The sequence below is a fragment of the Thermobia domestica genome, chromosome 7 (genome assembly GCF_964235325.1).
Source record: "Thermobia domestica chromosome 7, izTheDome1.hap1.1, whole genome shotgun sequence".
In the NCBI taxonomy this organism is placed as follows: domain Eukaryota; kingdom Metazoa; phylum Arthropoda; class Insecta; order Zygentoma; family Lepismatidae; genus Thermobia; species Thermobia domestica.
In genome coordinates, this window is record NC_137460.1 from 157,082,261 (window position 1) to 157,106,532 (window position 24,272).

General features: G+C 36.1%; 1 protein-coding gene across 2 annotated transcripts in view; it reads left to right on the plus strand.

Annotated features, from left to right (window-relative positions):
- Positions 1–24,272, plus strand: part of Pxn (Peroxidasin) — an 899,909-nt gene that overhangs the window by 652,454 nt on the left and 223,183 nt on the right. For both annotated transcript variants that reach the window (XM_081765474.1, XM_081765473.1), the window contains exon 6: positions 22,320–22,391. In XM_081765474.1, coding sequence (XP_081621600.1) covers positions 22,320–22,391 — 72 coding nt within the window. The remainder of the gene's footprint in view (positions 1–22,319; positions 22,392–24,272) is intronic.

Below are 24,272 nucleotides of genomic sequence, written 5' to 3' on the forward strand. Positions count from 1 at the left end.
CTAGCTTTAATTCCTTTTCAATTATATTCATGGGCGTCTCTGGCATGTTAAAATTGGGGAGGACGGGGACGACTAGAATGCTAGTAGACCCCAACTAAAGTTACATCAAAATTATGAGTAAACTGGAATCTACTTTACTAGTGGTATCCGCACTTTCTGCCTTTAGCAACACAATTCACCATAATTTTCTTCCATCAGTGGTAAACTATTTGCCGAAAAGAAATTAAGTTTATATATAATATGGTTCTTAGATAATTTCTTCATTTTGACATTCCTACGGTGAATTCCTATTCAGTGTTCTTAAACACATTTGCAGCATTGTAGTTTTATAGTCCTCATATATTTCGATTTTTTAGCTAACAAAATCTTAACTCTCAGAAAGACGTTTTACGATGACACTTGATTTGATTGCGAATTTCGAATTTTTGATTTTCATTCTTCTTCTGTATTCTTAATAAACTCAAAAGGTATATTTTCTACCATTTTGTTCTTCATTTCCTGTATGTTTTTTGAACTTGTCCAATGATTCGTCCTCCTTTACTTCGTTTTACGTTTTAATGTCTAAAATGTACAGTTTATTCTTGGTGTCATCCGGCTCTTCAATGTATGTAGATACACAGGTCCCATGGCATCTGATTGAAGAATTAGAATCATTTTGAAGAGGACGTTCTAATCTAGAATGATCATCTTGCCTACGTTTACTTGCATCAATAATAGAGAGAATCCTCTATTGTTCAGCAGTGACCAATTGTTCGTCCTTCCCACAGTCGAAAAAGCAATGAAACTCCATCACTCACATGTAAAATAAAATTTTAAAAAAATAATTAAAAACTACACATTGCTTATATATTTAAAAATATCTCAATGGCTGCAGAGATATTTACATGCTGTAAGGAAATAAATCAAGAAATGTTAATTTCCCTGATATTCTAGCAGTCAATATAAGTTTCAGGAGATTATGTTTGCCGTACCCATGATATGGCCGTACCTATTAATCTCCTCTTCCTAAAAGAGAATTGGGAGATAAAATTAGGAATTGTAAATCATTAAAACAAACAGTACAGAAATATTACTTTTCCCAATGAAATTGTCATTAGTGATGACACACTGAAAATAGCGCATTGCTGGCAGGATGGCTTCATTCGGAATATGAAAGAAAATGTTCCAATCCATAGGAGAAAAATGAATACTGTACGTATTAGCGTAACATAATCATCTTTATCCCACTTATTATCTTTATAAAAGTTTTACTGTAATGCTCGCTGAGTAAGAAATATTTATTTTATATTTTTCTTTTACCATTTCCTTTGTTTATAGCGAATTATTAAAGGGCATTTTTTAAATGAATATTTTCCAAAATTGTGACCACTATATTGTTCCCATACTAGGAATGATCACCAGGGGCGGACTGGCAACCATAGGGCCCACCCTGCTAAACTGAAATGAGGGCTCACTGTATAAAAATGTAAAAAAATGTACTTGGCATTCCACTTACTTCAGTCGGGAGTCTGCTCGCGAATGTGCCGCAATCTCTCTCTGTACCTGTCTTTTTGACGAGAAGAAAATGTAACCCACATACACAAACTCGTCTAAATATTCCTGTATAATCTCGAGGAAGTACGCCCCGCTCTTAGCAGACAACCCCCCCCCCCTTTCAAAGCATGTCAGGTGAGACAACAGACAGGGCGTTAGTGTTGGAAACTTGAAAAAGCTGTAACTTTGTGGTCTCAATGCGATTGAAGGTAAATTTGCGATAGATTTCGAAACGCAAGATTTTCCTTGACATAAGTAAGTCATAATATCATATCTTCATATCCCAGAAAGATTAGATATAGTCTATCGTCTAGTGTAGTCCGCCCATTCCTCGGCTGACCCCAACTTCTCTTTTCATATAAATACCTACTTTGCACATCACAAATAATTTTTACATTTTACTACACTTTTATTTTAAATTCACTTTAAATAACTAAAGGGATTTACACGATATACACACTGATTTGACTGACAGCATAAGTGTTCAACACTTTTAGAAGTTACACCAACGCTTACTGAGCTCAGTGCCGGCAGCTAGTGCTCGCAAACGGGTCAGGTCAGGCTTCATCGGGTCAGGGCTCGAGTCGAACCTTCTTGGGTCACAGGTCGGGTCAGGGCTGCTCTAGCCACGGGTCGGCTCGGGTCAACAATCTTATGCGTCGTTTCGGCTAAAATCTATTCGGGTCATGAGTCGGGTCGGGTCGAAGTTCAACTTGACCCGATAAGGATTTAGCCGAAACGGCTCATAAGAAAGTTGACCCGAACCGACCCGTGGCTAGAGCAGCCCTGACCCTAGCGTAGGTGACCTGACCCGACCCATGTCTCAAGCAGGCTTGACTCGACCCCTAACCCATGAAAGCCTGATCTGACCCGTTTGAAAGCACTACGCGGCAGCAAACAGTTCGGTTAATTTCGTGTTCGCCTGTTAAAGTTGTGTAATTTCAAGTAAAAATAACCATAAAAGATAATCTACAATTGACTGAAATCATCCAAAGACGTGGTGTATACATTATAATTTATAAACAACTTTGACAGAAAAACAAAAACAAAAAAAAAAAAAATACCTGGCAACTGTCCTGCAGTACCCGAATGAGTCACATCACGCTCATTTGTTTCTTGGGGCTTCACAGATTCAAATAGCCTATGTTGTTTTGGGTCAGATGCAGCTTTTTGTAAATCACATCTTCGTTTGTGTTCTCGCTTTTTAGCACCACTTTTATATTTTTTTCTTTACAGTAACCTTACAATCACTCCTACCATCCATACTGACACAACTACATCTGTCTTCCACGACAAACGACACGTAACTGGTGTTCCAATAATTGAATTGCTGCTATCGGATTTGCTCTTCGATGTAATATACAAATAAAACACGAGCCGATGGCAGCAACTTCATAGTAATTGTTTGAGGTTTGTATAAAACAATCGTTGATAGTGGCGACTAATTTCTTTTTGCTTTACCGCACTGAAAAGAAAAAAAAAACACCGAAGCCTGATTTCTTTCTTCGAAGCTTGGTCTGAGGACAATGCAGTTCAAAAGCGTTCCGGCTCCACCTCCACTTTCCACAATAACAATATCTACGAAACTATAGTTTCTTTAAAACATCGCCACTCGCCGGCTTGTAAAAGGACCGGAGTAGGCAATGGTATCCAAATCCAATAACAGCCTGAAATCTACTGTGTTTCTTATATTTAAAAAAGTACTAGTTAACGTGCTCGTTTTTAACAGCTGCTGTATCCCAAACCCCGCAATGTTTCAGGGCCTGATTGTCTTATAGACGGAACCTTTTCAAGTCGATAAACGTGAAGAAGAATAAGGTCTGTTCATGAAAGTTTAACTTTATGTCTTTTTTATGCAAAACACAAGTTTGCGAGAGTTACCCTGCCATATTTTTGATGCTAGTAGGTCTAACCTATCTTTTTAAAATCGGTGGAGGGGGCCCAATTGTTTGGGGGGCCCACCCTGCATTTGCAGGGTAGCAGAGTGGGCCAGTCCGCCCCTGATGATCACCAAAATGTTAAAAATTGAATTGAGTTGACTGAATTTAACGTCCCGTTCAGCAGCAGCGAAACTATATGTGACGTAGACTTACTGATTAACGTGGAATCCGAACCACAAGAGCTCCCGCTGGGAATCGAAACCGGGTCTCTCACGTGGAAGGCGCGTACGCTAACCACTTAGCTATGAAGGAGCTCAAATGTTCCAAATTGTGTAAAGATCTGACTACATGTATTTTGACAAATATTGTCTTTTTACTGTGTACGGTTGATGTGTTAAAGATTTTAACTCATCCATAAGCGTTTACCACGTAAATTAGAGGTGTGAAACAGTGTCGTCATATATGACCTAATATTAAAAATTGCCCACGGATGCCAAGGTGGCATCAATCGGAATTCGAAAGAGAGCATTCCATTCCATAATAAAATGCAAACAAAAACTTTATACTATGTGGTACGGTATAGCGAATTTTACCATTGCTATCTTTTCGACTATACCATTCAAATAAACGATGGAGCGTCACTTCAAAACTTGGCCAGTTCGATCACCTGTAATGCAACAATATTCAAATTCGAAATTTCATAAACTCATAATTTTGCCCGATTTTTGTACATTTTTGTACAACCAAGAAAAATTTTGTACCATTTACATAAACAAAGGTGGGCTATTTAAAATCTTAGCCATATCGATCATCTGTAGTGCGGCATCTTCAAATTCAAATTCTAACAAGCTTAGAATTCTATATAAAAAAATTACATTCTTGTACCAAATAAACAACATGGAGTCATTTCAAAATTTGGCTGCTTCGACCACCTGTAGTGCGACATCCTCCAATTCGAATTTTAATTAACTGAAAATTTTGTCCGGTTTTGTACATTTTTGTACCACGAAGTAAAAAATTTTGTACCTTTCAATTAAATCACGGACAGTCAAATGGTTCTCCGTCGTTTATTTAAAAAATACATTTTTTTTCTTGGTGGTGCAAAAATATACACGAATTCGGACAAAATTATGAGCTAATTAAAATTCGAATATGAAGATTGTCGCACTACAGGTGATCAAATTGGCCAAATTTTGAAATGACTCGTCCTTGTTTATTTTAATTTTACAAAAGTTTTTCTTGATAGTAAAAAATGAACGAAGTTTTGAGCTACATAAAATTCAAATATGATGGTGTTGTCAACGGCTCGAGTGGCTCGGCTCACGACTCAGTAACCACCGTGCTGAGCCCAGCCAACAGCTCACCCAACCGAGTTGGCTCAAGCCGATGGCAGACCTGAGCCGAGCTAAACTGAGCCGGTAGCACATCGCAACCGAGCCGACTCGAACCGATGACTCAATTGAGGCGAGCCGAACCGAGCCGATGGCTCACGTGAGCCGAACTGAACCAAGCCGTGGCTCACCTGAGCCAAAACGATGGCTCATCGCAACCGATCCGCCTCGAACCGGTGGCTCAGTTGAGCAGAGTCGAGTCGGAGCTCCAGCTGAGCCGGTGGCTCAGGACTCGAGCCGAGCCGGTTGACATCACTATAAAGATGTCGCACTATAGATGTTCGGATTGGCCAAACTTTGGAATGACCCCTTGTTGTTTACCTAAATTGTAGAAAAATTTTTACTGGTAGTAGATGAATGTAAAAAATAAATAAATAAATAAATTGGACAAAATTCTAAGCTTGTTAAAACTGGATTTTAAAGATGTTGCACTATAGATAATCGATTTGGTTAAAATTTTAAAATGTCCCTCCTTCGTTCATTTAAATATTGAAAAATCATTTTTGTGATAAAACAACGTACACGAATCAGACAAAATTATGAGCTAATTAAAATTAGAATTTAAATATTGTCGCACTACAGATGATCGAAGTGTCCAAAATTTTGAAATGGCCTTCCATCGTTTATTTGAATGGTACAAACTTTTTTCTTGGGTGGACAAAAATGGACAAAAATTGGACAAAATTCTGAGCTACTTAAAATTCGAATTTGAAGATGTCGCACAACAGGCGATCGAAGTGTCCCAAATTTTGAAATCGCGGTGGCTCAGTGGTAGAGCGTTCACCTCCGTTGCTTGGGGTCCCTGGTTCGATCCCAGCTCGCGCCGTGTGGACTTTGTGGTGGACAAACACCGTGCTCGTGGGTTTTCTCGGGGTTCTCCCGTTTCCTCCCACTTCTTCATTCCACCGTTTCATTCATTTCTCATAATCACCGTCTCCTTTAGCCTAACCGGCATAACCGTAGGACGTGAATCTAAAGATTTCATTTCATTTCAAATTTTGAAATGACTGTCTCTTGTTTATTTGAGTGGTACAAAATTTTTTCTTGTGTGCACAAAAATTGGACAAAATTCTGAGCTACTTAAAATTCGAATTTGAAGATGATGCACTACAGGTGATTGAAGTGTCCCAAATTTTGAAATGGCCCTCCCTCGTTTATTTCAATGGTACACTTTTTTCTTGAGTGGACAAAAATGGACAAAATTCTGAGCTAGTTAAAATTCGAATTTGAGGATGTCGTACTACAACTATAAATAAATGGTTTGGCCCCTTGTTTATTTGAACGGTACAATTTTTTTTCTTGGGTGGACAAAAATGGACAAAAATTGGACAAAATTCTGAGCTACTTAAAACTCAAATTTGAAGATTTCGCACTACAAGTAAATGGACCCAAAATGAGACATACTTAATCACTCGAGGACGTAAGTTGGGTGTTCAGGCACAGTCTGGCGCAGTCTGTTCAAATTTTTTCCTTTATTTTGATAACTGTTCGTATTTTGTTCATATCGATTTATACACGTAGAGTTTGCTATTAGAAAAACATTTACAATATTTTTCTACATATGTATAATTATTATACGAGGAAAATTTCTTAACCCTTTAGTGGGCAGGGTTGCTCTCAAACAACAGCATCGCATTCTATTGCGTTATCCGCACGAATTGTAACTTCAGTGATAATGTAATTGGCATTATTGCTTTCATACAATATTCATATACATGTTTTATAATCGCTTCTTTAGATACTTCTAATCTTCGTCCATAGGGGGACAGTCAAATTTAATATTGTAGAAGCTTTTTCTCCTACGTTCCGCGAAAGTTCTTTTTTTAATTTTTTTTTTTTTTATTTGTGGTTTCTTACTGTGTAGGAAAATATTTCAACGAAACTGTTGGTAATTACTGAAAGTATTCTTATAATATTTTTCCATAATAAAGCAATGCTGCTCAGTAGCTACACATGAGACCTATTTTATGGCAATGTTGCTTTGAAATAAACACCCTGTGTTTTGTAACCAAAATACAAAAACACTTTAAAAATTACGAAATGATGATCAGGAAGACATGGTTCAACCATAAAAGCAAACTAAATATTTTAATGGTAATGCTATCAATGCTTACCCATTAAAGTGTTAAATCGTAGTACTTTGAAATGGAATCCCAATTTTTGTGCGAGATCTGCACTTGATATCAGGTGGGAAAATGTTATTCGAATCGAATTCTAAATTATAGATCAATATTTCGCATAGAAAGTAAGGATAAGAGACATTAAATCATTGGTAAGAGGCTTAAATTACAAATAGAGGAATATTACTTTTTTTATTTGCGATTCAAAAGTAGTCATTCGATACGCTTAGTGTTTAGAGTGAAATCTAAAAGTATTTGATTATGAATTAGTACGGACGAATATGTGAAGAGAAGCCATTGTGTACCGTATATGAACTCATCTAGCCTCAATGCTGAAAAAGAACGTTAAACTTCAAAGAATCAAAACAACCTAAAATCCAAGCAGATGCATTGTAGGTACGAGGTAGATGGTACTAACACTGGAAATAGAATATGCTTCAATAAAAAGTAGAACAGTTAAGTGCATTTATTTTTCCAGTGACGTGACTCTTGTTATGATGTATAATTTGATAGTATTAACAAGATATTACGTGTAGAGATCTTGAGGAGAAACTGTGAAGAATGTAGGATAAAAATAAATAAATACTGAAGAGGGATTAGTAATAGTAATTTGAAAGAAAAGAGCTATTGCAACTATTAGAATTTGGAGAAGAGAAAGTAGATTAAGTGACAAGTGACAAGTGACTAGTTCCCCGATACCAGAGAGTATTATCAGTGACATTCTGAAACGTGAACGTGAAATAAAATAAATAGTGAAAATGCTTTCGGAAAGAAGAAATTAGATTTGTAATCATTGAATGAAGAGTTACGATTGACATGTTTTATGTGAAGTATTGTAATTTAGATTACAGCCACAAGCTTTAAAGTAAGGAAAGTATTATTCCAAAATATTTACTATAAATATTACGCTCGAATTTTTTACTTAAAATTGTTGGTGTACCCATAAACTGAATTTGCACCGACAAGTACTCAGCCCTCAGAATTCCTTCTAAATTTGTGTAAACCAATCCTAGATTGATAACTACTAGTAATCATCTATTCACATCACCCAATTTCTATTACACATATGAAGCAAATTCCACCCTCAATAACTTCGTTTCATTTCCACTCTTTCTTGTAATCATTATGTACATTCTCTTGTTAATCTTATCAATATAATTAATTTCCATCGCTACGTAATAATCACAATCTCTAAATTACAAATTTCCATCAATCTATGTAATAGCATATACATTTCTAACCTGAATTACAAGAGCTGGAAACCACAGGCTCATCCTATCCGACAACGCTAAACTCAAATAAGCTTTTACCTACCCAACATACTCTATAAGAAGAAATGTAGAAATTAGGAAAAAAGCCACTTTGTTTTTAACGTATTCCCACTTTGTTTTTAACGTATATACACTGAGGCTAAAGGAGACTATGATGATGAGATGGATGAGAATGGTAGGACGAAGAAAGTGGAAGGAAACAGAAGAACCCCGAGAAAAACGACGTACCAGAAAGCCTACTTGGCGCGAGTTGGGATCGAGCCATCGACCGCACATACCAGAGGTAATAGCTCTATCACTGAGCCACCAAGGTCCTCATTACTTCCACTTTATATTTATTACAATCATACATTGTTTTAATTTTTTTCATCTATATTCATTGCGGTTAGCGTACGCGGCTTTGGCGTGGGAGACCAGGGTTTGATTCCCGGCGGGAGCTTATGTGGTTCGGATTCCACGTTAATCAGTAGGTCCACGTCCTCGCTGCTGAACGGGACGTTAAACTCCAAAAATCAATCAATCATCTATATTAATTAGTTATTTCTTGTAAATCTTAACTTATGCAAACCCGCCGTGCAGCGAAGGTTGAATGGTTGCATAATACACATGTGGTCAATACGAGTTCACGCAATGAAACGAATGAGTCATTAAAAATTAATTCGTATTTCTCTCGAAAGTTGTATCTGTCAAAGTTTATACAGTGACGTTCCTGTTGATGTCATTGGATATACTTACATGTTTTTAAATTCGACAAAAAATATATTATTTTGTTTGATTATTGGATTTTAATATTCCTTTTCAATGCATAAGTTATATGGAACAGAAATTATAATCTACCGTAAAGTTCGAACTAGATGAGGTCTCATGAGGTCTCACTGGACATCAAATTTAGAACCGCGACACACGAAAAATAGGTGCTAACAACTGAGATACCCGTGAGTCCAACTAAATACATACAAATAGCCCCATCCTTATAGTGCTTTGGTGTGTTTCAGGTTTTACGTTCCACGGTTGTGTTCTTCAGGCTAAGGGAGACGATAAGGATTGAATTATGATAATGAAATGAATGGTGTAAGGCATGGATGAATGCTGCTCGAACCCGCCACAGACAGATCTTATGATCGCCGTAGATTGATCGAATATTAAAACCAATATATTTTCCGTATGTAAAGTAACTTAAAAAAAAAAAGTTCTTGAAAAAAGACAGACTCCAGTTGATAAATATTAAGGATAGTGTTTTTAGAAGCCGAAGATATTAAATAACATTGCATATACTCAGTGGCGTATTTAGGATTTTGTTTCGGGGGGTCTATGCACATTCTCCTAAGTGGGTGTATATATACTGGGTTTATGTAGGTATACAGTTATTATATATACTATCTATTTCGGGGGTGGCTTCAGCTCGAGAGCCATCCCCTAAATACGCCACTTCCTATACTATAGCGATAAACAGTTGTCGACCGCATCTAAGGTGAAAGCTTGAACTGTTTCCCGCAAGGAAGCAATTTTGTACTTGTAGACGCGTGGCAAAGACAAGATACTTGCAGGTATTAAATTTACTTCTTCGAAACCGGTCAAGTGCTGAACGATTATTCTAGATTATTCTTACTTAATGCGATCTGTATCACTACTGAAAATTTGTTTTTATATAGTAAGGCAACATTATATTCATGGTGTTCTTGAAGTTAATTTCATTGTGCATTTAAGATATTAATAAATGTATGATTAAAAGCAGGTTACATACAAGTGTTTGGACATTGTTTCTGCAGTCCGCTATCCAATAAGAGAACGAATGAAGCTTCTCCCCAGCCAGTAAAAACAGTTAGAAGTTGGGAGGAGGAAATAAGCTCCAATGGTAGGGATCTTTCACTCGGAAACGTTAAAATGTTCGATGTCCACGGTTGCAGCTGTGCATCGTGTTGTTTTTATGTTTCATTTAAACTTCCCAGCGTTTCCAATCATTGATTCTCTGTCATAAGCACAGTGTTATTGAATCAAAAAGCAATAACGTTATGTTCTAACCAGTGCTGTTAGATATTTGTGGTTTTATGAACTATCAGAGAAGCTCAAAATTAAATTGTTCTTTTTACAATATCTTCTCTGTACGTACAAAATGGCTATTTTATTAACAACGTGTGTGGTGGACAGATACATACGTTTATTTTTTTTAATGATAAAAAAGAAGACGTTTATTTTTTAATGATAAAAAAGAAGTTGCTTTGTACTGAAAGAGTTAGACGTATTAAAAATTGCGCCTATTGGATTACACATGAAGGTTTTTGCTGTTAGGTATTGATTTATCAAGTGGATTCGACGTATGATATGTGAACATATTTTGTATTAATTTAAATCTCATTTCGTGTTCTCTAGTTATACGGGTTCGAAGATAGTAACTTGTTACTATGCTACAGGTATCTTTTGTGTGTTGCTGATTGTCTGAAAAAGTTTCCAGTCAGGAATAGCAGTAGTTTATTATAAATAGTATGTAGACATACTGTTTACCTGTCTGCAGTTAAACTATATACGTGAAGTAAAACTAACGTTTTTCATGTATATACCAGTGGTCCATACAACCCAGTTTTAAAATGCAGGTCACTTATCTCTGTTTCAAAGGCCTTAGTGTTATGGTCTGACGTACAGTTATTTTGTATTTTGGTCTAATAAAAGAAAAAAAAACACCAAAAGAAAATTCTCGTTTGTTTTATTTGCATCCGAGAATGTGTAAGAATACAAGAGTTTCTATAATGAGAGTTTCATAGCCAGGTTTATTTTTAAAACAAAACTATATAGCGTAATGTTTGTAAATTTTTATTCCTACAGAAGACCCAACAGGTTTGAATTTGATTAATAAGATACCGAGACATTTGTTGTAATCCCAGAAGCAACACTGAACTTATGGCTTCACATTAAATTCAATACGGCAGATGCAGAATGCGATATTGTTACTCTCCTGGAAAACCATGAGTATTCCATTTCGGTGGTATGTCAGAATGAATGGGCCTGGCGAAGGAATTTCGTGTAAATATATACCTTTAAATAAGCTGTGGGGGCGCACACATGGAGTCCAATAGCACCAACCTCCTCCCCTTCCCAATCTCAGAAAATATGAACTTCGGCCAAAAAGGTCACGCCCCAAAAATTTCGTATAATATATTCATTTTCACAAAATATCAAAGACGATAATACTACAGAATATTAGTACAACCCATACTACAACTACTGATAAATACAGTAGTTCAGTCCTGTATTGGACTGCTATGATGTCTCAGGTAAAGTTAATTCGATGAGACCTAGGGTGACGCCAATAGAGCACACCTCCGTCGTTATGTGGTTTCAGATTAGAGAGGTTTTCTCACGGAATTCTCTTACCGTGTACATTTTACAATTTAGCTTTATGAAACTTCACAGACATTACATGTTTCACATTTTGTCTTTCTTATTCTGTTCAACAATGTCGTATATGGACAGAGCGCTGTGGATGGGCGGAAATGCCAGAGATGATTCCACAAGTCGGTCTGAGGACACCAGCCTCACTGATAAGCAACGGGGAGGGAGACATGTGCAACTGAACAACGATGTCCTGTGAACAGCAGTGGACGTAAATCCAACAGTGGTGGCAATGCAAGCCAGGGAAAAACTGGCCAGCGAACTCCATGTCACTCGTTTGACCGTTCTTCGTTCTCTTGCAGGACTTTATGTATCGAAACACGGTAAATGGATACCTCATGCGTTAATGTCTCAACAGAAACAACAGTGAGTGGACATTACAATTTTCTGCTCACTTGTCACACACGGGAACCATTTCTGGACAGAATGGTGACAAGGAATGAAAATTGGGTTCTATACCATAGCATTACACACGAACGTCAGTGGGTACCTAAAGGGGGGCTGTAGGAACCGTCAAAACAGGGCCTGACTCGTGCAATGTGATGCTGAATGTTTGGTGGGATATCCGTGATGAGATCATCTATTTTGAGCTCTACTGTCAGCAGCTAGAACGTCTATGGACTGCATTGTTGGAGAAATGTTCTGCTTTAGTGATAACGCGCGCCAACACACTGCAAAAAGAACCTGTGCTAATACGAGGACTATGGCTGGGAGAAAATTCCCAAGGCGTTTTCACCAGATCTTGCAATCTTGCTTTTCGCAGTCCGCCAAACCGCCTTCCCGGAGAAACGTTGTTAAGATGAGGATGATTTGTGACGAATAATGAACCAGTTCTTTGCCTCCAAAACTGGTGACTTCTTTCAGCAGGGGATTCAACAACTGATTGACAGGTAGCAGAGGTTGTGTAGTCCGATGGAGACTGTTTCCCTGACTAACGGTTCCACGCAAGTTATCGTTCTGTTCTTCATGGAGCAAAAATACATTACTTATGGGATGATCTGGTAGACAACTACTGCCAACATTGTTTTCAGGACGATCTGCTATTGAGCGTTAAGAGCTAGAATTAAATTCTTCAATTTGATTAAACAAAAGTAAAGTACTATATAATAATAAACCATCTACGAGAGACGTAAGAAGTTGTTCGAACGGCGAAACAGAAAAGAACAGATGTTTAAAAGTGAATGAATTGTTGTAGAAAACATAAAGACCGGAGGTAATGTGGGTGCAGCTGCCTATACTGGGGATGATAAGTTTGATGTTTTTTTCTTTCTTCCGAATTCAACCAATCAATCCCTTCTCTTTTCGTCCTTCATTGATTTTTAAGGAGTTGGGTTACTAAAACTCCTTTATATATTTACCCTTACCCTCTCTATCTACGTGTCCGTCCGCTGATCCAGGAGACCAAATATATATATATATATATATATATATATATATATATATATATATATATATATATATATATATATATATATATATATATATATATATATATATATAATCTCAAGAAATACTTGATGGTTAAAACATCAATTTTGGCTAAGATATGAAAGTTTGTTGGTAGAGATCGGTGGCGGATCCAGGATATGATCAGGGAAGGGGCTAAACCACGCTTTGTAGCTTTATCCAGTGTAAAGCAGGATTGAAGCCCATTTTATCCAGTGTATACGTGAGCGTCAAAATAGCCCCCTTGGATCCGCACCTGGTAGAGATAATATTCAAATTGGAAATGGTAGAGATAAAGCATTTACGGTGTTAATGGTGGTAACTATAGAACAAAAATGGTAATAGGGAAAAGCGGTTTCCTGCAATCGAATAAAGGACCCAAGAATATATTTCACCTCCATCCTTAACCTTCTAGTTCTTAGAACGCTAGATCAGTTTCAAAATGTGGTTTCTCGTTATCTCTTAATTTTTTGCTATCCGTAGATCAAATATAGAAACGTGATGTGACAGGAACGGTTTTAATATTAATCGACATATAGCAGAAACGATAAGATATAGCGTGAAACAGTTTTTTGGAACTGATTTAGCGTTCTAAGAATAAGTACTTATCTTCTTTCTTAATTCACTATTCTAAACGGAAATGGAAAAAAAAATTCCACCACTTATGGTTTCAACATTGATCTCTGCAGAGTAAAAACGGTGCCAGGTAGCGATAAGCGGTTTTCTGCAATAAATTAAGCGTACCAAGAATATATTCCATCTCCACTCTGATCTCTCTACTAAAACCGAAAATGGTAAAAAAACCTACTACCACTTCTGGTTTCAATAATAATTGAGAAAATGTCAGGTAATACAATCCAAACTCGTATACATGATGTACACGTGATACTGCTACTTATTCCCTGAAAAATCAAGGGCTCTTTAGGGCGTACGAGTTTAACCGAACTCATCCAGGTATGGATCAAACTTGGTATGGTGGTAGACCTTGATCTGCTATGCAACTGTGTGAAATAATATGATTTGCATTATTTTGGCTTCCAATTTATGAGTCATCAAATATAGGCAAATATACTTAGTAAAATTTTCGCAAAACAATTTTATTAAAGATATGCTTTAAGAAATCAATGAATGACGATTATTTCCGCAGTAGGGAAACTTACATTTGTCTAAGTCTTTGTAGTACTTTCTTCCGCATATCAATTTTCGGGTGCAGAAAATTGCAGTGTAAGGTATAATCATTATCATTCAATCAATACTTTAATACATAATATCTTTAATTCTTTGTTTCTTCTTTCCTAAAACTTAATTTCTTTCTTCTTATTCAGATATTTCTAGCTTCATTTATTATTTATTATTTTGTTGTAAACTCTCTTATCGAAATTTCTTCATACTGAAATTTACTTCACTCAAGATTCCACACAATTTTTGTCAAAAAAGAAATAGCATATTTTGTGGCATTCTCAAATTATAATGTTAGCCTTAAAGAAAAAAAGAAATATTACTCCTTCTGTTCGAAAATACTGTATACATTTAGAATTTATTTTTGTCCGAAATTATGTTATACAATTACAACAACAGGTTAAGATTTACTAAGGCGTATACGTAAATGAATTTCAATTGATGTGGGACCTATCTTTTCCCAGAGCTTCTTGTCAACACATTAAAGTAGCTAGTAAACGTCTCTCATGACGAAGCTTGGCCTTATTAATATATATATATATATATATATATATATAAAACTTATAGATATTTCCTCCTTTAACCAATATAGTTGATTTCATACAGATTTGCAATGTCAGAAGAACATTATCAAGTTTCCCTGCGTCTAACCTGTTAAAAAGTTTTTAACACATTTGGTCAGTTTGTCAGTTGTATATGGCAAGTTGCAAAGATTCTGTGGCATTGAAAAATCAACATCTAAAACGTTTAAATCGGGACTATTTGTTTGTTCTGACTTAAATTGCTTTGCTTAGACCAGCCATCTTTAGATAGCTAAAAGTTCTTCATTGTTGTCATAAACATGAGATTTTGCATTATCCTGTTGCACATAGTATATAGGTTTTTGCTTATGACTTTGGGAAACTTTGCCTTGATCGCCGGAACTATTCTCAAAAATATTTGTCCTACATTCTGCTGGAGTGACAGACTCCATATTTGTTTTTTCCAAGGTTCCTTTAGGTCTATTTCTCAAGTTGCGCTTAACCAGTTCTTGATAAACAAAAGGTCATATCTCATTTTTTTTTGTTTAAAAAAAATCGATGTGGGTCATAACGTAGTCGAGTGATAGAAGCCATAAACATCAGTTTGGTTATGAAAAGTTTGTTTTTGCAAGTTTGCTGGAGTTGTTCTTCGTCTAGCATAATGTAATAAGAACATCTGTTTTGCGTTAAGTAAAACCACTTTTCGTCTATGTAGACATAATCGTAGACATTCTTCGAAAAGTACAACTGGTCTCACTTTTATGAATCAAAAGTTTAATCTCTCTAAATTGTTTTAATCTGTTACCAGGAGAAGATATAACTATGCTTTATTTCCTCACTTAAAAATGCCAAAAAGCGAAGACTTTGGAATATTAACAGCGCAAGACAGACTACCAACTGATTCTCGACGGGAAAGGAGCGTCCTTAACTTTGGAATAATCCTTACGTTTCCTTCTACATTTGCCTTTCCTTTTGCTAAGAAATAAATTTTACCTTCGTTATACTGTTTTTGAACTACTTGCCAATTTCTAGATACAGGCAAGCGCGTTAATCTAAAATCAGCTACAACTTTATAGCACCAGCACCATGCTTAAGTTTCTGGGCTTCTTTTAATTGGAACTTTTTTTTTTTTTTTTTTTTTGGAATATACCATTATACTGCTCAGCAATTAATTGCTTGAATTTAGGATTCCTTTCTAACATTTAATTATTCATATTGTTGCGATTTTGTTTTATCGCAGAATTGGGATAAAACTAAGAGTATTCAACTACTCACACAATTGTTATGGTTATTACAATTTAATTTGTTAAAATATTAAAACGAAACTTTTGTATATAAGTGTACAATTACAAACATTTTATTAATATTGTACCAAAAAAATAACTAAAACGTCATAAAACAAATAATTTAAAAAACAATACAAAAATAAGCCACAAGGACTTATTATGTACAGGTTGTTTTTACATTTTTGTGTAGTAAGTTTTCTCTCAAATTAGTATATAAACTTACAAAATCAAAACATTAATCATCATAAATTTTTAATCTTAAATCTTGCAAAGCTCCAATGATAAACGCTTTCGTCGAGACTAGAGAGAGATCTCCAAATTTAAAATATAAGTTCTAACCTTTTCTTTAAATCTTAGTCTTTAAAAAAAGTAATTTCTTCATGGCATCTCCTGCAAAGCCTCTTTAATAACAGCTCTTAAAGCACAACTTATTATTGTATTAGTTAATTTCATATTGTTTAAAGTTGCAAAACTTCTTTTAAGCTCACAAAATTAATAAATTAATCTTTAGTTGTTAATTGCAACAAGTCTGCATACTTATAATTATGTTGTAAACTTAATAAAATTAATTTGAAATTCTTTTCCCTTTCACAAATACTACCAAAATACTAGCAGAGCGTTATCATATTTAAAAATACTACCACTATACACAATTCATACCAAAGTAAAACCTTCTTTTATAAATTAATCACAATTTCACACTGGGTCGTGGAGATCCGTCGAGGACATGTCTTCATTCTGTATTGAACACTTGGCATGAAAGACCCAGGTTCAATTCCCGGCGGGAGAACATGTGGTTCGGATCCCACGTTAAGCTGTAGGTCCACGTCTCATAGCCTCCCTGCTGAAAGAGGCGCTAAGCTCAAAATAATAAATACATAATATAACACTTATTGCGGTGACTTTTGTGGGACGTTTCAAGGGCAGAACAAGTTTCTCCTTCCACACCCGGGAACAAACCCGAATGCCTCCTTTTGAGCAATGGCAGTCCTCTTCAATTACACCTCGTAACTTTTTTGATGTTTTTGGCACAGACAAAATCAACCACCAGCCTTCTATGTCTCAGTTGTTTTACTAGCGTATGAATTTATAAATAACGACAGTTGATTATAATTCTTTATCCATACTTAATTAATCTTTACACCTTTCTCAAATTATACCATATTCGTAGACAGAGGAAGTGTTTCAGATTCCCAATTGTTTTATTGTTTTGTTTTTTTTAAGAAAACATAGTTATTAAGTTTCCTAGAATAAATTGATTACTCAGACCTTCACACCAAAATGGCTGAAGTATTAAGCACGACTGTTGAGGACACTTTTGTGCCCCTTGGTCTTTCCCTCAGGACCTATTTGGTAGTGATGAGTAAATGCAAGACCAAGACCGGGGTGGTCTTGGTCTTGGTCTTGCACACCCAGTGTTGGTTTTGCTGCAAGAGTCTTCCAAATCTTGCTTTTAAGAAATCTTATGCTTTTCATAGGTAAATTTTACTCTGGATAAATTCTACAATACGCCAATAGTAACAAAAATATAATATATGTTTCTAAATGTAATACAATTTACCTTCGTATAAGTATGATGATAGTGTACAACATAGACAATAACCTTTATTTTTTTCAATTGGTCCCCACGCTTCACTACTTACAACATTTCGTAATCTTTTATATTTTTAACAGATCTAATACTCCACTGGTTCCCAAACTGGAGAGGCTACCCCTGAGACGCATAAAAGAAAATCAAGATGGCACAGATTATTGAAATACCATGAATTACAAAATTATCTTTACACTCTAAAGACGTCAATTTTTTTCTTTTCAACCACGATTAGCTAATCTTTGTATTAAACGAACTTCCATTTAAATATCGAGATTTTGTTTTATTGATTCCAATATGTACTCTATGGGCCAGAAACATGGACATTACGCAAAAGCAATGAAAAAATTACAGGCTTTCGAAATGTGGGCATGGAGAAGAAAGAAGAGAATTAGCTGACTTGGACGGAAAACGAATGAGGTGTTAGAAATATTAGCAATAGGGGAAAAAAAGATGAATTTTAGATATTGTTTAGAGGAGGAAAAGGAGCTGGTTGAGATATTGGCTGAGGAGGAACTATATTATGAGGGACGTGCTAGAGGGTATGGTGGAAGGAAAGAGAGGGTGAGAGCAAAGGAGACTGTAGTTGAAGGAAAGTATTAAAACAGAAAATTGCTACGTCAAGAAGAAGAGACTACCTGAGGACCACCGTACATCGAAGCTTCTCAGTTGCAGCAAGTAACCTGCCAATAATGGTAGAATAGCTGATGCTGAGAAATGACTGAAATGGTGGAATGAAGAAAGTAGGAGGAAACGAAAAAACTCCAAGAATACCCATGCACACGGTGTTGTCTATCAAAAAAGCTCACATGGCTCAATATGACACATGTGTGGCTTGAAAACGAGCAATGTCTACAGAAAATGCAAACAACCAATCCAGAAAACGGCATACTGTAGCTATATGCTACAGGGGCAGATCGACTCACATGGCTTGCATAAACTACCGGGAACACATTCACTCCAGCGGCATTTGTACTGAAGCTAAGAAATTCAAGTAAAAGATGTAATGATTTCCCCCCTTCTTTTTTACATTCTATAAAAAAAATGAAGTAGTACCAATACTTGTGCAAGACTCCTGCGCAAGAGTCTTGGTCTTGGTCTTGCACCCCTTGGTCTTGGTCTTGGTCTTGCATCGGGATTCCTGGTCTTGGTCCTGGTCCTGGTCTTGGTCTTGGTCTTGCATGCAAGACTCTTGCAAAAACTGCAAGAGCAAGACTCTTGTGCTCATCAATGCTATTTGAGATTAGGAGCAGAATTAGGAATTACATTTCTGGACTTTCGACATCTGTGTCCAAGTTAGGCCGTCACGTATGTGGGATGACCACACTACCAGTAGCAAATTCGGGAGGAAGAGGGGAATGAGGAAGAAAGGTAGCAGTCTGGGACCATTATGTTTGGTACCATCCTGGAATTTGCCTGGTGGAAATGAGGAAATTACAGGATATCCTCACTCAGGATAGCTGACCTGAAAAAGCTTTTACACTTTTTTGACTGAGTGTCCCACCGGGACCGTTCGTATCCCAAATTTTGAAAGTGGTGCATACAGTCACCATTTTAAATTTTAGAAATTGCAACAATTAAAAATTTTGTATAGTAGCATAGAATTGGGGTGTGTGTACTTTTATAAGTTTAGGTGGTTCATCTCGTTCCCTTTTATGGTTAAAATATTGCCAAAAATTCAAATTTGGGAGACATTTGACCTATTTTATTCTCTTTGATGAAGCTTTAGCACATTATGTGGTTATATCGATGAGTATAGGTGTCCATTCTCTTTTATAAAACGTGGTACATTGACGCTTCTGTACCATTTTTTACGTTTTGATAATTCCCAAATTTAAGGTGGACCAACACACATCCTCCTAAAATTTAAGAGGAAGCATCAAGGTATCCGTATCTTAGGTAAGAGAATTGACCCATATACCAATCATACAACTGTGTCACACAATAAAGGCTAATTAAACCAGATAAATTATGTAAATAACTGACCACATCATGAGCGCGTGACAATACATATCTTTTTACCCATAGAAAGGGATAAGCAGGACAACCTAAATTTACAAAGTTACATATTCGAGTCCTAGAGAACATTTATCAAATTTTATTTTTTGACATTTCCCAAATTTAAGGGGTGGGCCTACACACTCTTCTCAAAGTTTAAGAAGGTAGCATGAATGTACCGATGTATGAAAGAGAAGAGACCCCTATACTGAAACATATAACCATATAACGTGATAAAGACTCACCAAAAAAGATAAGTTTGGTCAATAACCGATCACTCCTTATTGAGCTCTCTGTTCTCACAAGTAAACCTTACGTTTGGGTGAATCGAGTTGCTGACTGAGACACATATGGGAAGGCAGTACTAAATGTGGTCAGTATTTCAGTGAAGTTGTAGGTGCGAAGCTCCAGCGGTTTAGGAGATACAACTACCAGAACATCACATGGAAGTACAGAATAGTCTTCATACAGTTGGAGGTAAACGCTCTGTAAGACCTCTTGTAACGACGAAAGGTGAATAACAAATATATGGGTACATATTAGGACTAGGGGGAAGTCATATAGTAACGGTATACCTGACGGCGGCCATCTTGAAATCCGCCATTTCGAATTAAGGTTAAGTTTTTAAAATAGGAATAGGGTCATGTGATACATGATTTAAGGCGCAAATTTAACCAGAAGAACAATGGTAACGTTAATTTTTATTTACGCGCAATTGGTAAAAAGTTACAGGGAAATTAAATATTGTTGCAGCATATGTATTAGTCCTTTACCCCACCTTGTAAATTTTGTGTTAATGATAATAATTAAATAAAAAGCAGGTGGATAAATATTACGTCTATGGTAAGAGTTGCCTTGATGGCGGCCATGTTCAAATCTGCCATTTTGAATCAGACAAAAGTTTTAAACAAAACGCATAACAGTGACACCTTATTAATAGCAAATTTTACCATAAATCCAACGGTATAACCATTTTTGCTTTATCATTAACCAGCATTTGTTACGCCACCATTGTATTTCTGATTAACTTCTAGCCCAAGTCATCTATTGCATTACTCTATTCCCATTTAATTTTGTGCTGGTTAATGATAAAGCAAAAATGGTTATACCGTTGGATTTATGGTAAAATTTGCTATTAATAAGGTGTCACTGTTATGCGTTTTGTTTAAAACTTTTGTCTGATTCAAAATGGCGGATTTGAACATGGCCGCCATCAAGGCAACTCTTACCATAGACGTAATATTTATCCACCTGCTTTTTATTTAATTATTATCATTAACACAAAATTTACAAGGTGGGGTAAAGGACTAATACATATGCTGCAACAATGTTTAATTTCCCTGTAACTTTTTACCAATTGCACGTAAATAAAAATTAATGTTACCATTGTTCTTCTAGTTAAATTTGCGCCTTAAATCATGTATCACATGACCCTATTCCTATTTTAAAAACTTTTCGAAATGGCGGATTTCAAGATGGCCGCCGTCAGGTATACCCTTACTATATGACTTCCTCCTAGTCCTAATATGTACCCATATATTTGTTATTCACCTTTCGTCGTTACAAGAGGTCTTACAGAGCGTTTACCTCAGACTGTATGAAGACAATTCTGTACTTCCATGTGATGTTCTGGTAGTTGTATCTCCTAAACCCCTGGAGCTTCGCACCTACAACTTCACTGAAATACTGACCACATTTAGTACTACCTTCCCATATGTGTCTTATGTGTCTTAGTCAGCAACTCGATTCACCCAAACGTAAGGTTTACTTGTCAATGATGCTCGCGTTCACTAATCCAAACTAGACTCACACTGTTTCATGCTCCTACTTGCTTGAAATCGGTCTCGCTGTCCTCAATGAAGTTTACCTTCGCTAATCTCATTGGGCTTATACTCGCTAAGAACTCGGGCTCACTATTCTCAAAGAAGCTCGCATTTTCTCGTGCCTCAGCACACAAACTACATTGGGTCTACAGCTTGCTCGGGCTCCGTTTCGCTATCCATTATATACAGTTCGTACTTAAACGAGCTCGCGCTCAATTATTGAGTTTGAAGCCGATTTAGCTCGAATCCAAGCTCGCGAGTTTGGGTATACAGTAACTTACACAGAATGTCATAAAGAGGTCATGTCGTTTTAGGATGAGCTTTTTTCTATACTCATCTTAAAAGATACTTTAAATGTTTTCTTTTTCTTTTTCCCTTTTTTTCCAATATCTTGCAGAAAGAAGTTTTAAAACCCGGTAACCATCTTTGCATAAGCCATTGTCTGCGTATCAGCATCATTTATGTTGTTCGTCTGGAATTTTTGATGTTAATCATCCTTACATACTATATATATCGAGCATTTACTATATGTTAATTGAGAGATTAAATTAATGCTCTACAACAAAAACCTTAATGAGTATTCTATCTCTATAAGCTAGAATATGTATAGTAAATGCATGAGTGAGAGTTAAATGATTGACGATAGATAAGAAGAGAGCTCCACAAATCCTACATATATGGGTTCATTTCGTCAAAACGCACATCGTGCAAACATGATTTGAACTCGTGATCCTGTGTTTAGGATATGAATAGTCTCTCATTGGGTTGCCGTAGTTCCCTAAATCTTTTGCTTCGTGCTGTGTTTTATATATCTAGATATAAGAATGTGTTTATTGGTATTAAGTGTGAATTACTTCTAAATAAGTAATTGTATTGTATTATCTTCTTTCCAGATTTCTTCATAATAATAAACTTCAACGAATTCCTGTCGGAGCCTTTAAGAATATGGAGGGTTTGAAACGATTGTAAGTACAAGCGAATAATTATTTAAAAGCCGATTACTTAATTTAAAAAAAAAAAGGTATTTTTTTATAGATTGTGAAGAAATACTTATCACAAAATGAGACAAAAGATTCACAGCTCACATAGTAGTATACGCACGACCAAATATAAATTGATTTCTTTCAAAAACAGTAAAATTGGAGTTTCTTTCCTTTTCCATATATGAACATCTATATTTTCTCCTAATCCAGGCGAATTTAGTAGGAGTCATATCATTTAATAAAGCTGAACTCAGAAAAATATAGCTTTCATAAGGAAAATGTATAGCCACAAATGGCTTGTTTATGTGGTAAGAGATGGCGCTGCTTTCGCTTTATTTTTTTCAATGTAAATTAATTTGTAGAAGTTTATAAATACTGAATTAAGTTGTTCACTTTCAGTTTAATTGAACACAATGGCTGTAAAACTTAAGAATCTCAAAAATGATTTAGTATTTTATTTTATACACTGTAAACTTGAACATTTCGCAAAATGTTTCTAAACCGCTAACATCTTCAATGATGAATATTCAACGTTTGTACTACAGTGCCATATTCAAAAATTTATTTTATTTGGTGATATTTTTTCATTGGCGGTGACGTCTACTCAAGTTGAGTTGATTTTGAGATTAACGTCCTGTTCAGCAGCGAGTCTATATGAGACGTGGGCCTACTGATTAACGTGGAATCCGAACTACATGAGCTCCCGCCGGGAATCGAATCCGGGTCTCCTACGCCAAAGGCGTACCCTAATCGATCAGCCACGAAAGAGCTCTACATCTGCTCGAATAAACCAATTAGAGCATATACACTAGTACATAATTTCTCAAATAATTTTTGGTTATAGAAAATTGTAACATTGAAAATAATTCAGTAGACAGTTCTCGTGACACTTCGAGAAGTTCTCTCAATACTTTCTTTTTAAATAATTCCCTGTGTTTGTGTGTCTTGGCCTTCGGCCACGAGGAGTCGAGGCTAATTAAAGTCAAGCACAATCATAAAGGTTGAGGGTTATATTAGTAAAACCATCAAACGGAATGAAAAGGAAGTAAACAACATTCATGACTGGCCAAATTGTCTGAGGAATTCAACTTGACATAGGAGTGCCATTCATATTTCTTAGTCTAGACTTGTAAATTCTGCCCGTTTCACACCTGCTTTCCACCGTTGAGAAGAATATGTCAGAGAAGACTTCGTGGTCTGGCTGCGACGGCGTATACGATTGTGTCCGCCAGAGACCACCGGGATTCGTACGTGTAGGAAGCAGAGTGAAACCATAAACAGTCGTCGGAAGAATATTAATCAGGTTCCTCGTGATTTGTTGCGTTGTTGAAGTTGACAGAAACTCCATCATCTTCAGCGGCTCCCAGCATTCCTCAGGAGAGCAACTCAACCACCCGCAAACTGCGGCCCTTTAACACACAACGCACAAGAGGAAGCTCTTTTTATACTGTACTATTTGTTTGTTACAGAACAACCACAAAACAACGACGACAACAAAGGAACAAGATCTTCGAAGTACCTTAACATAACACTCTAGGAAGCCATACTTGAAATCTTTTACTGCCTCCTTTTTTCCCCGTTAAGAACATCTCTACGTGTACATTGTTTCAATTATTCTGTCTCCCAAATACATGTATATAGTAGCGTTAATTTTTTTATGTAAACTGGAACAAAGAAATATAACCGTTGAAATAAATAAATATTTTAAAACACTGCTTTTATAAAATGCACTAGACAGGAGAAAACAATCCTTTTGTGGGATAAAAGAAGTAAATAGGACTAAAACTTTTAAAACAATGCTTTTATAAATAGCACTAGTAAAGAGAAATCAATCTTTTTTGTGGGCTGGAATTAAATAGGACT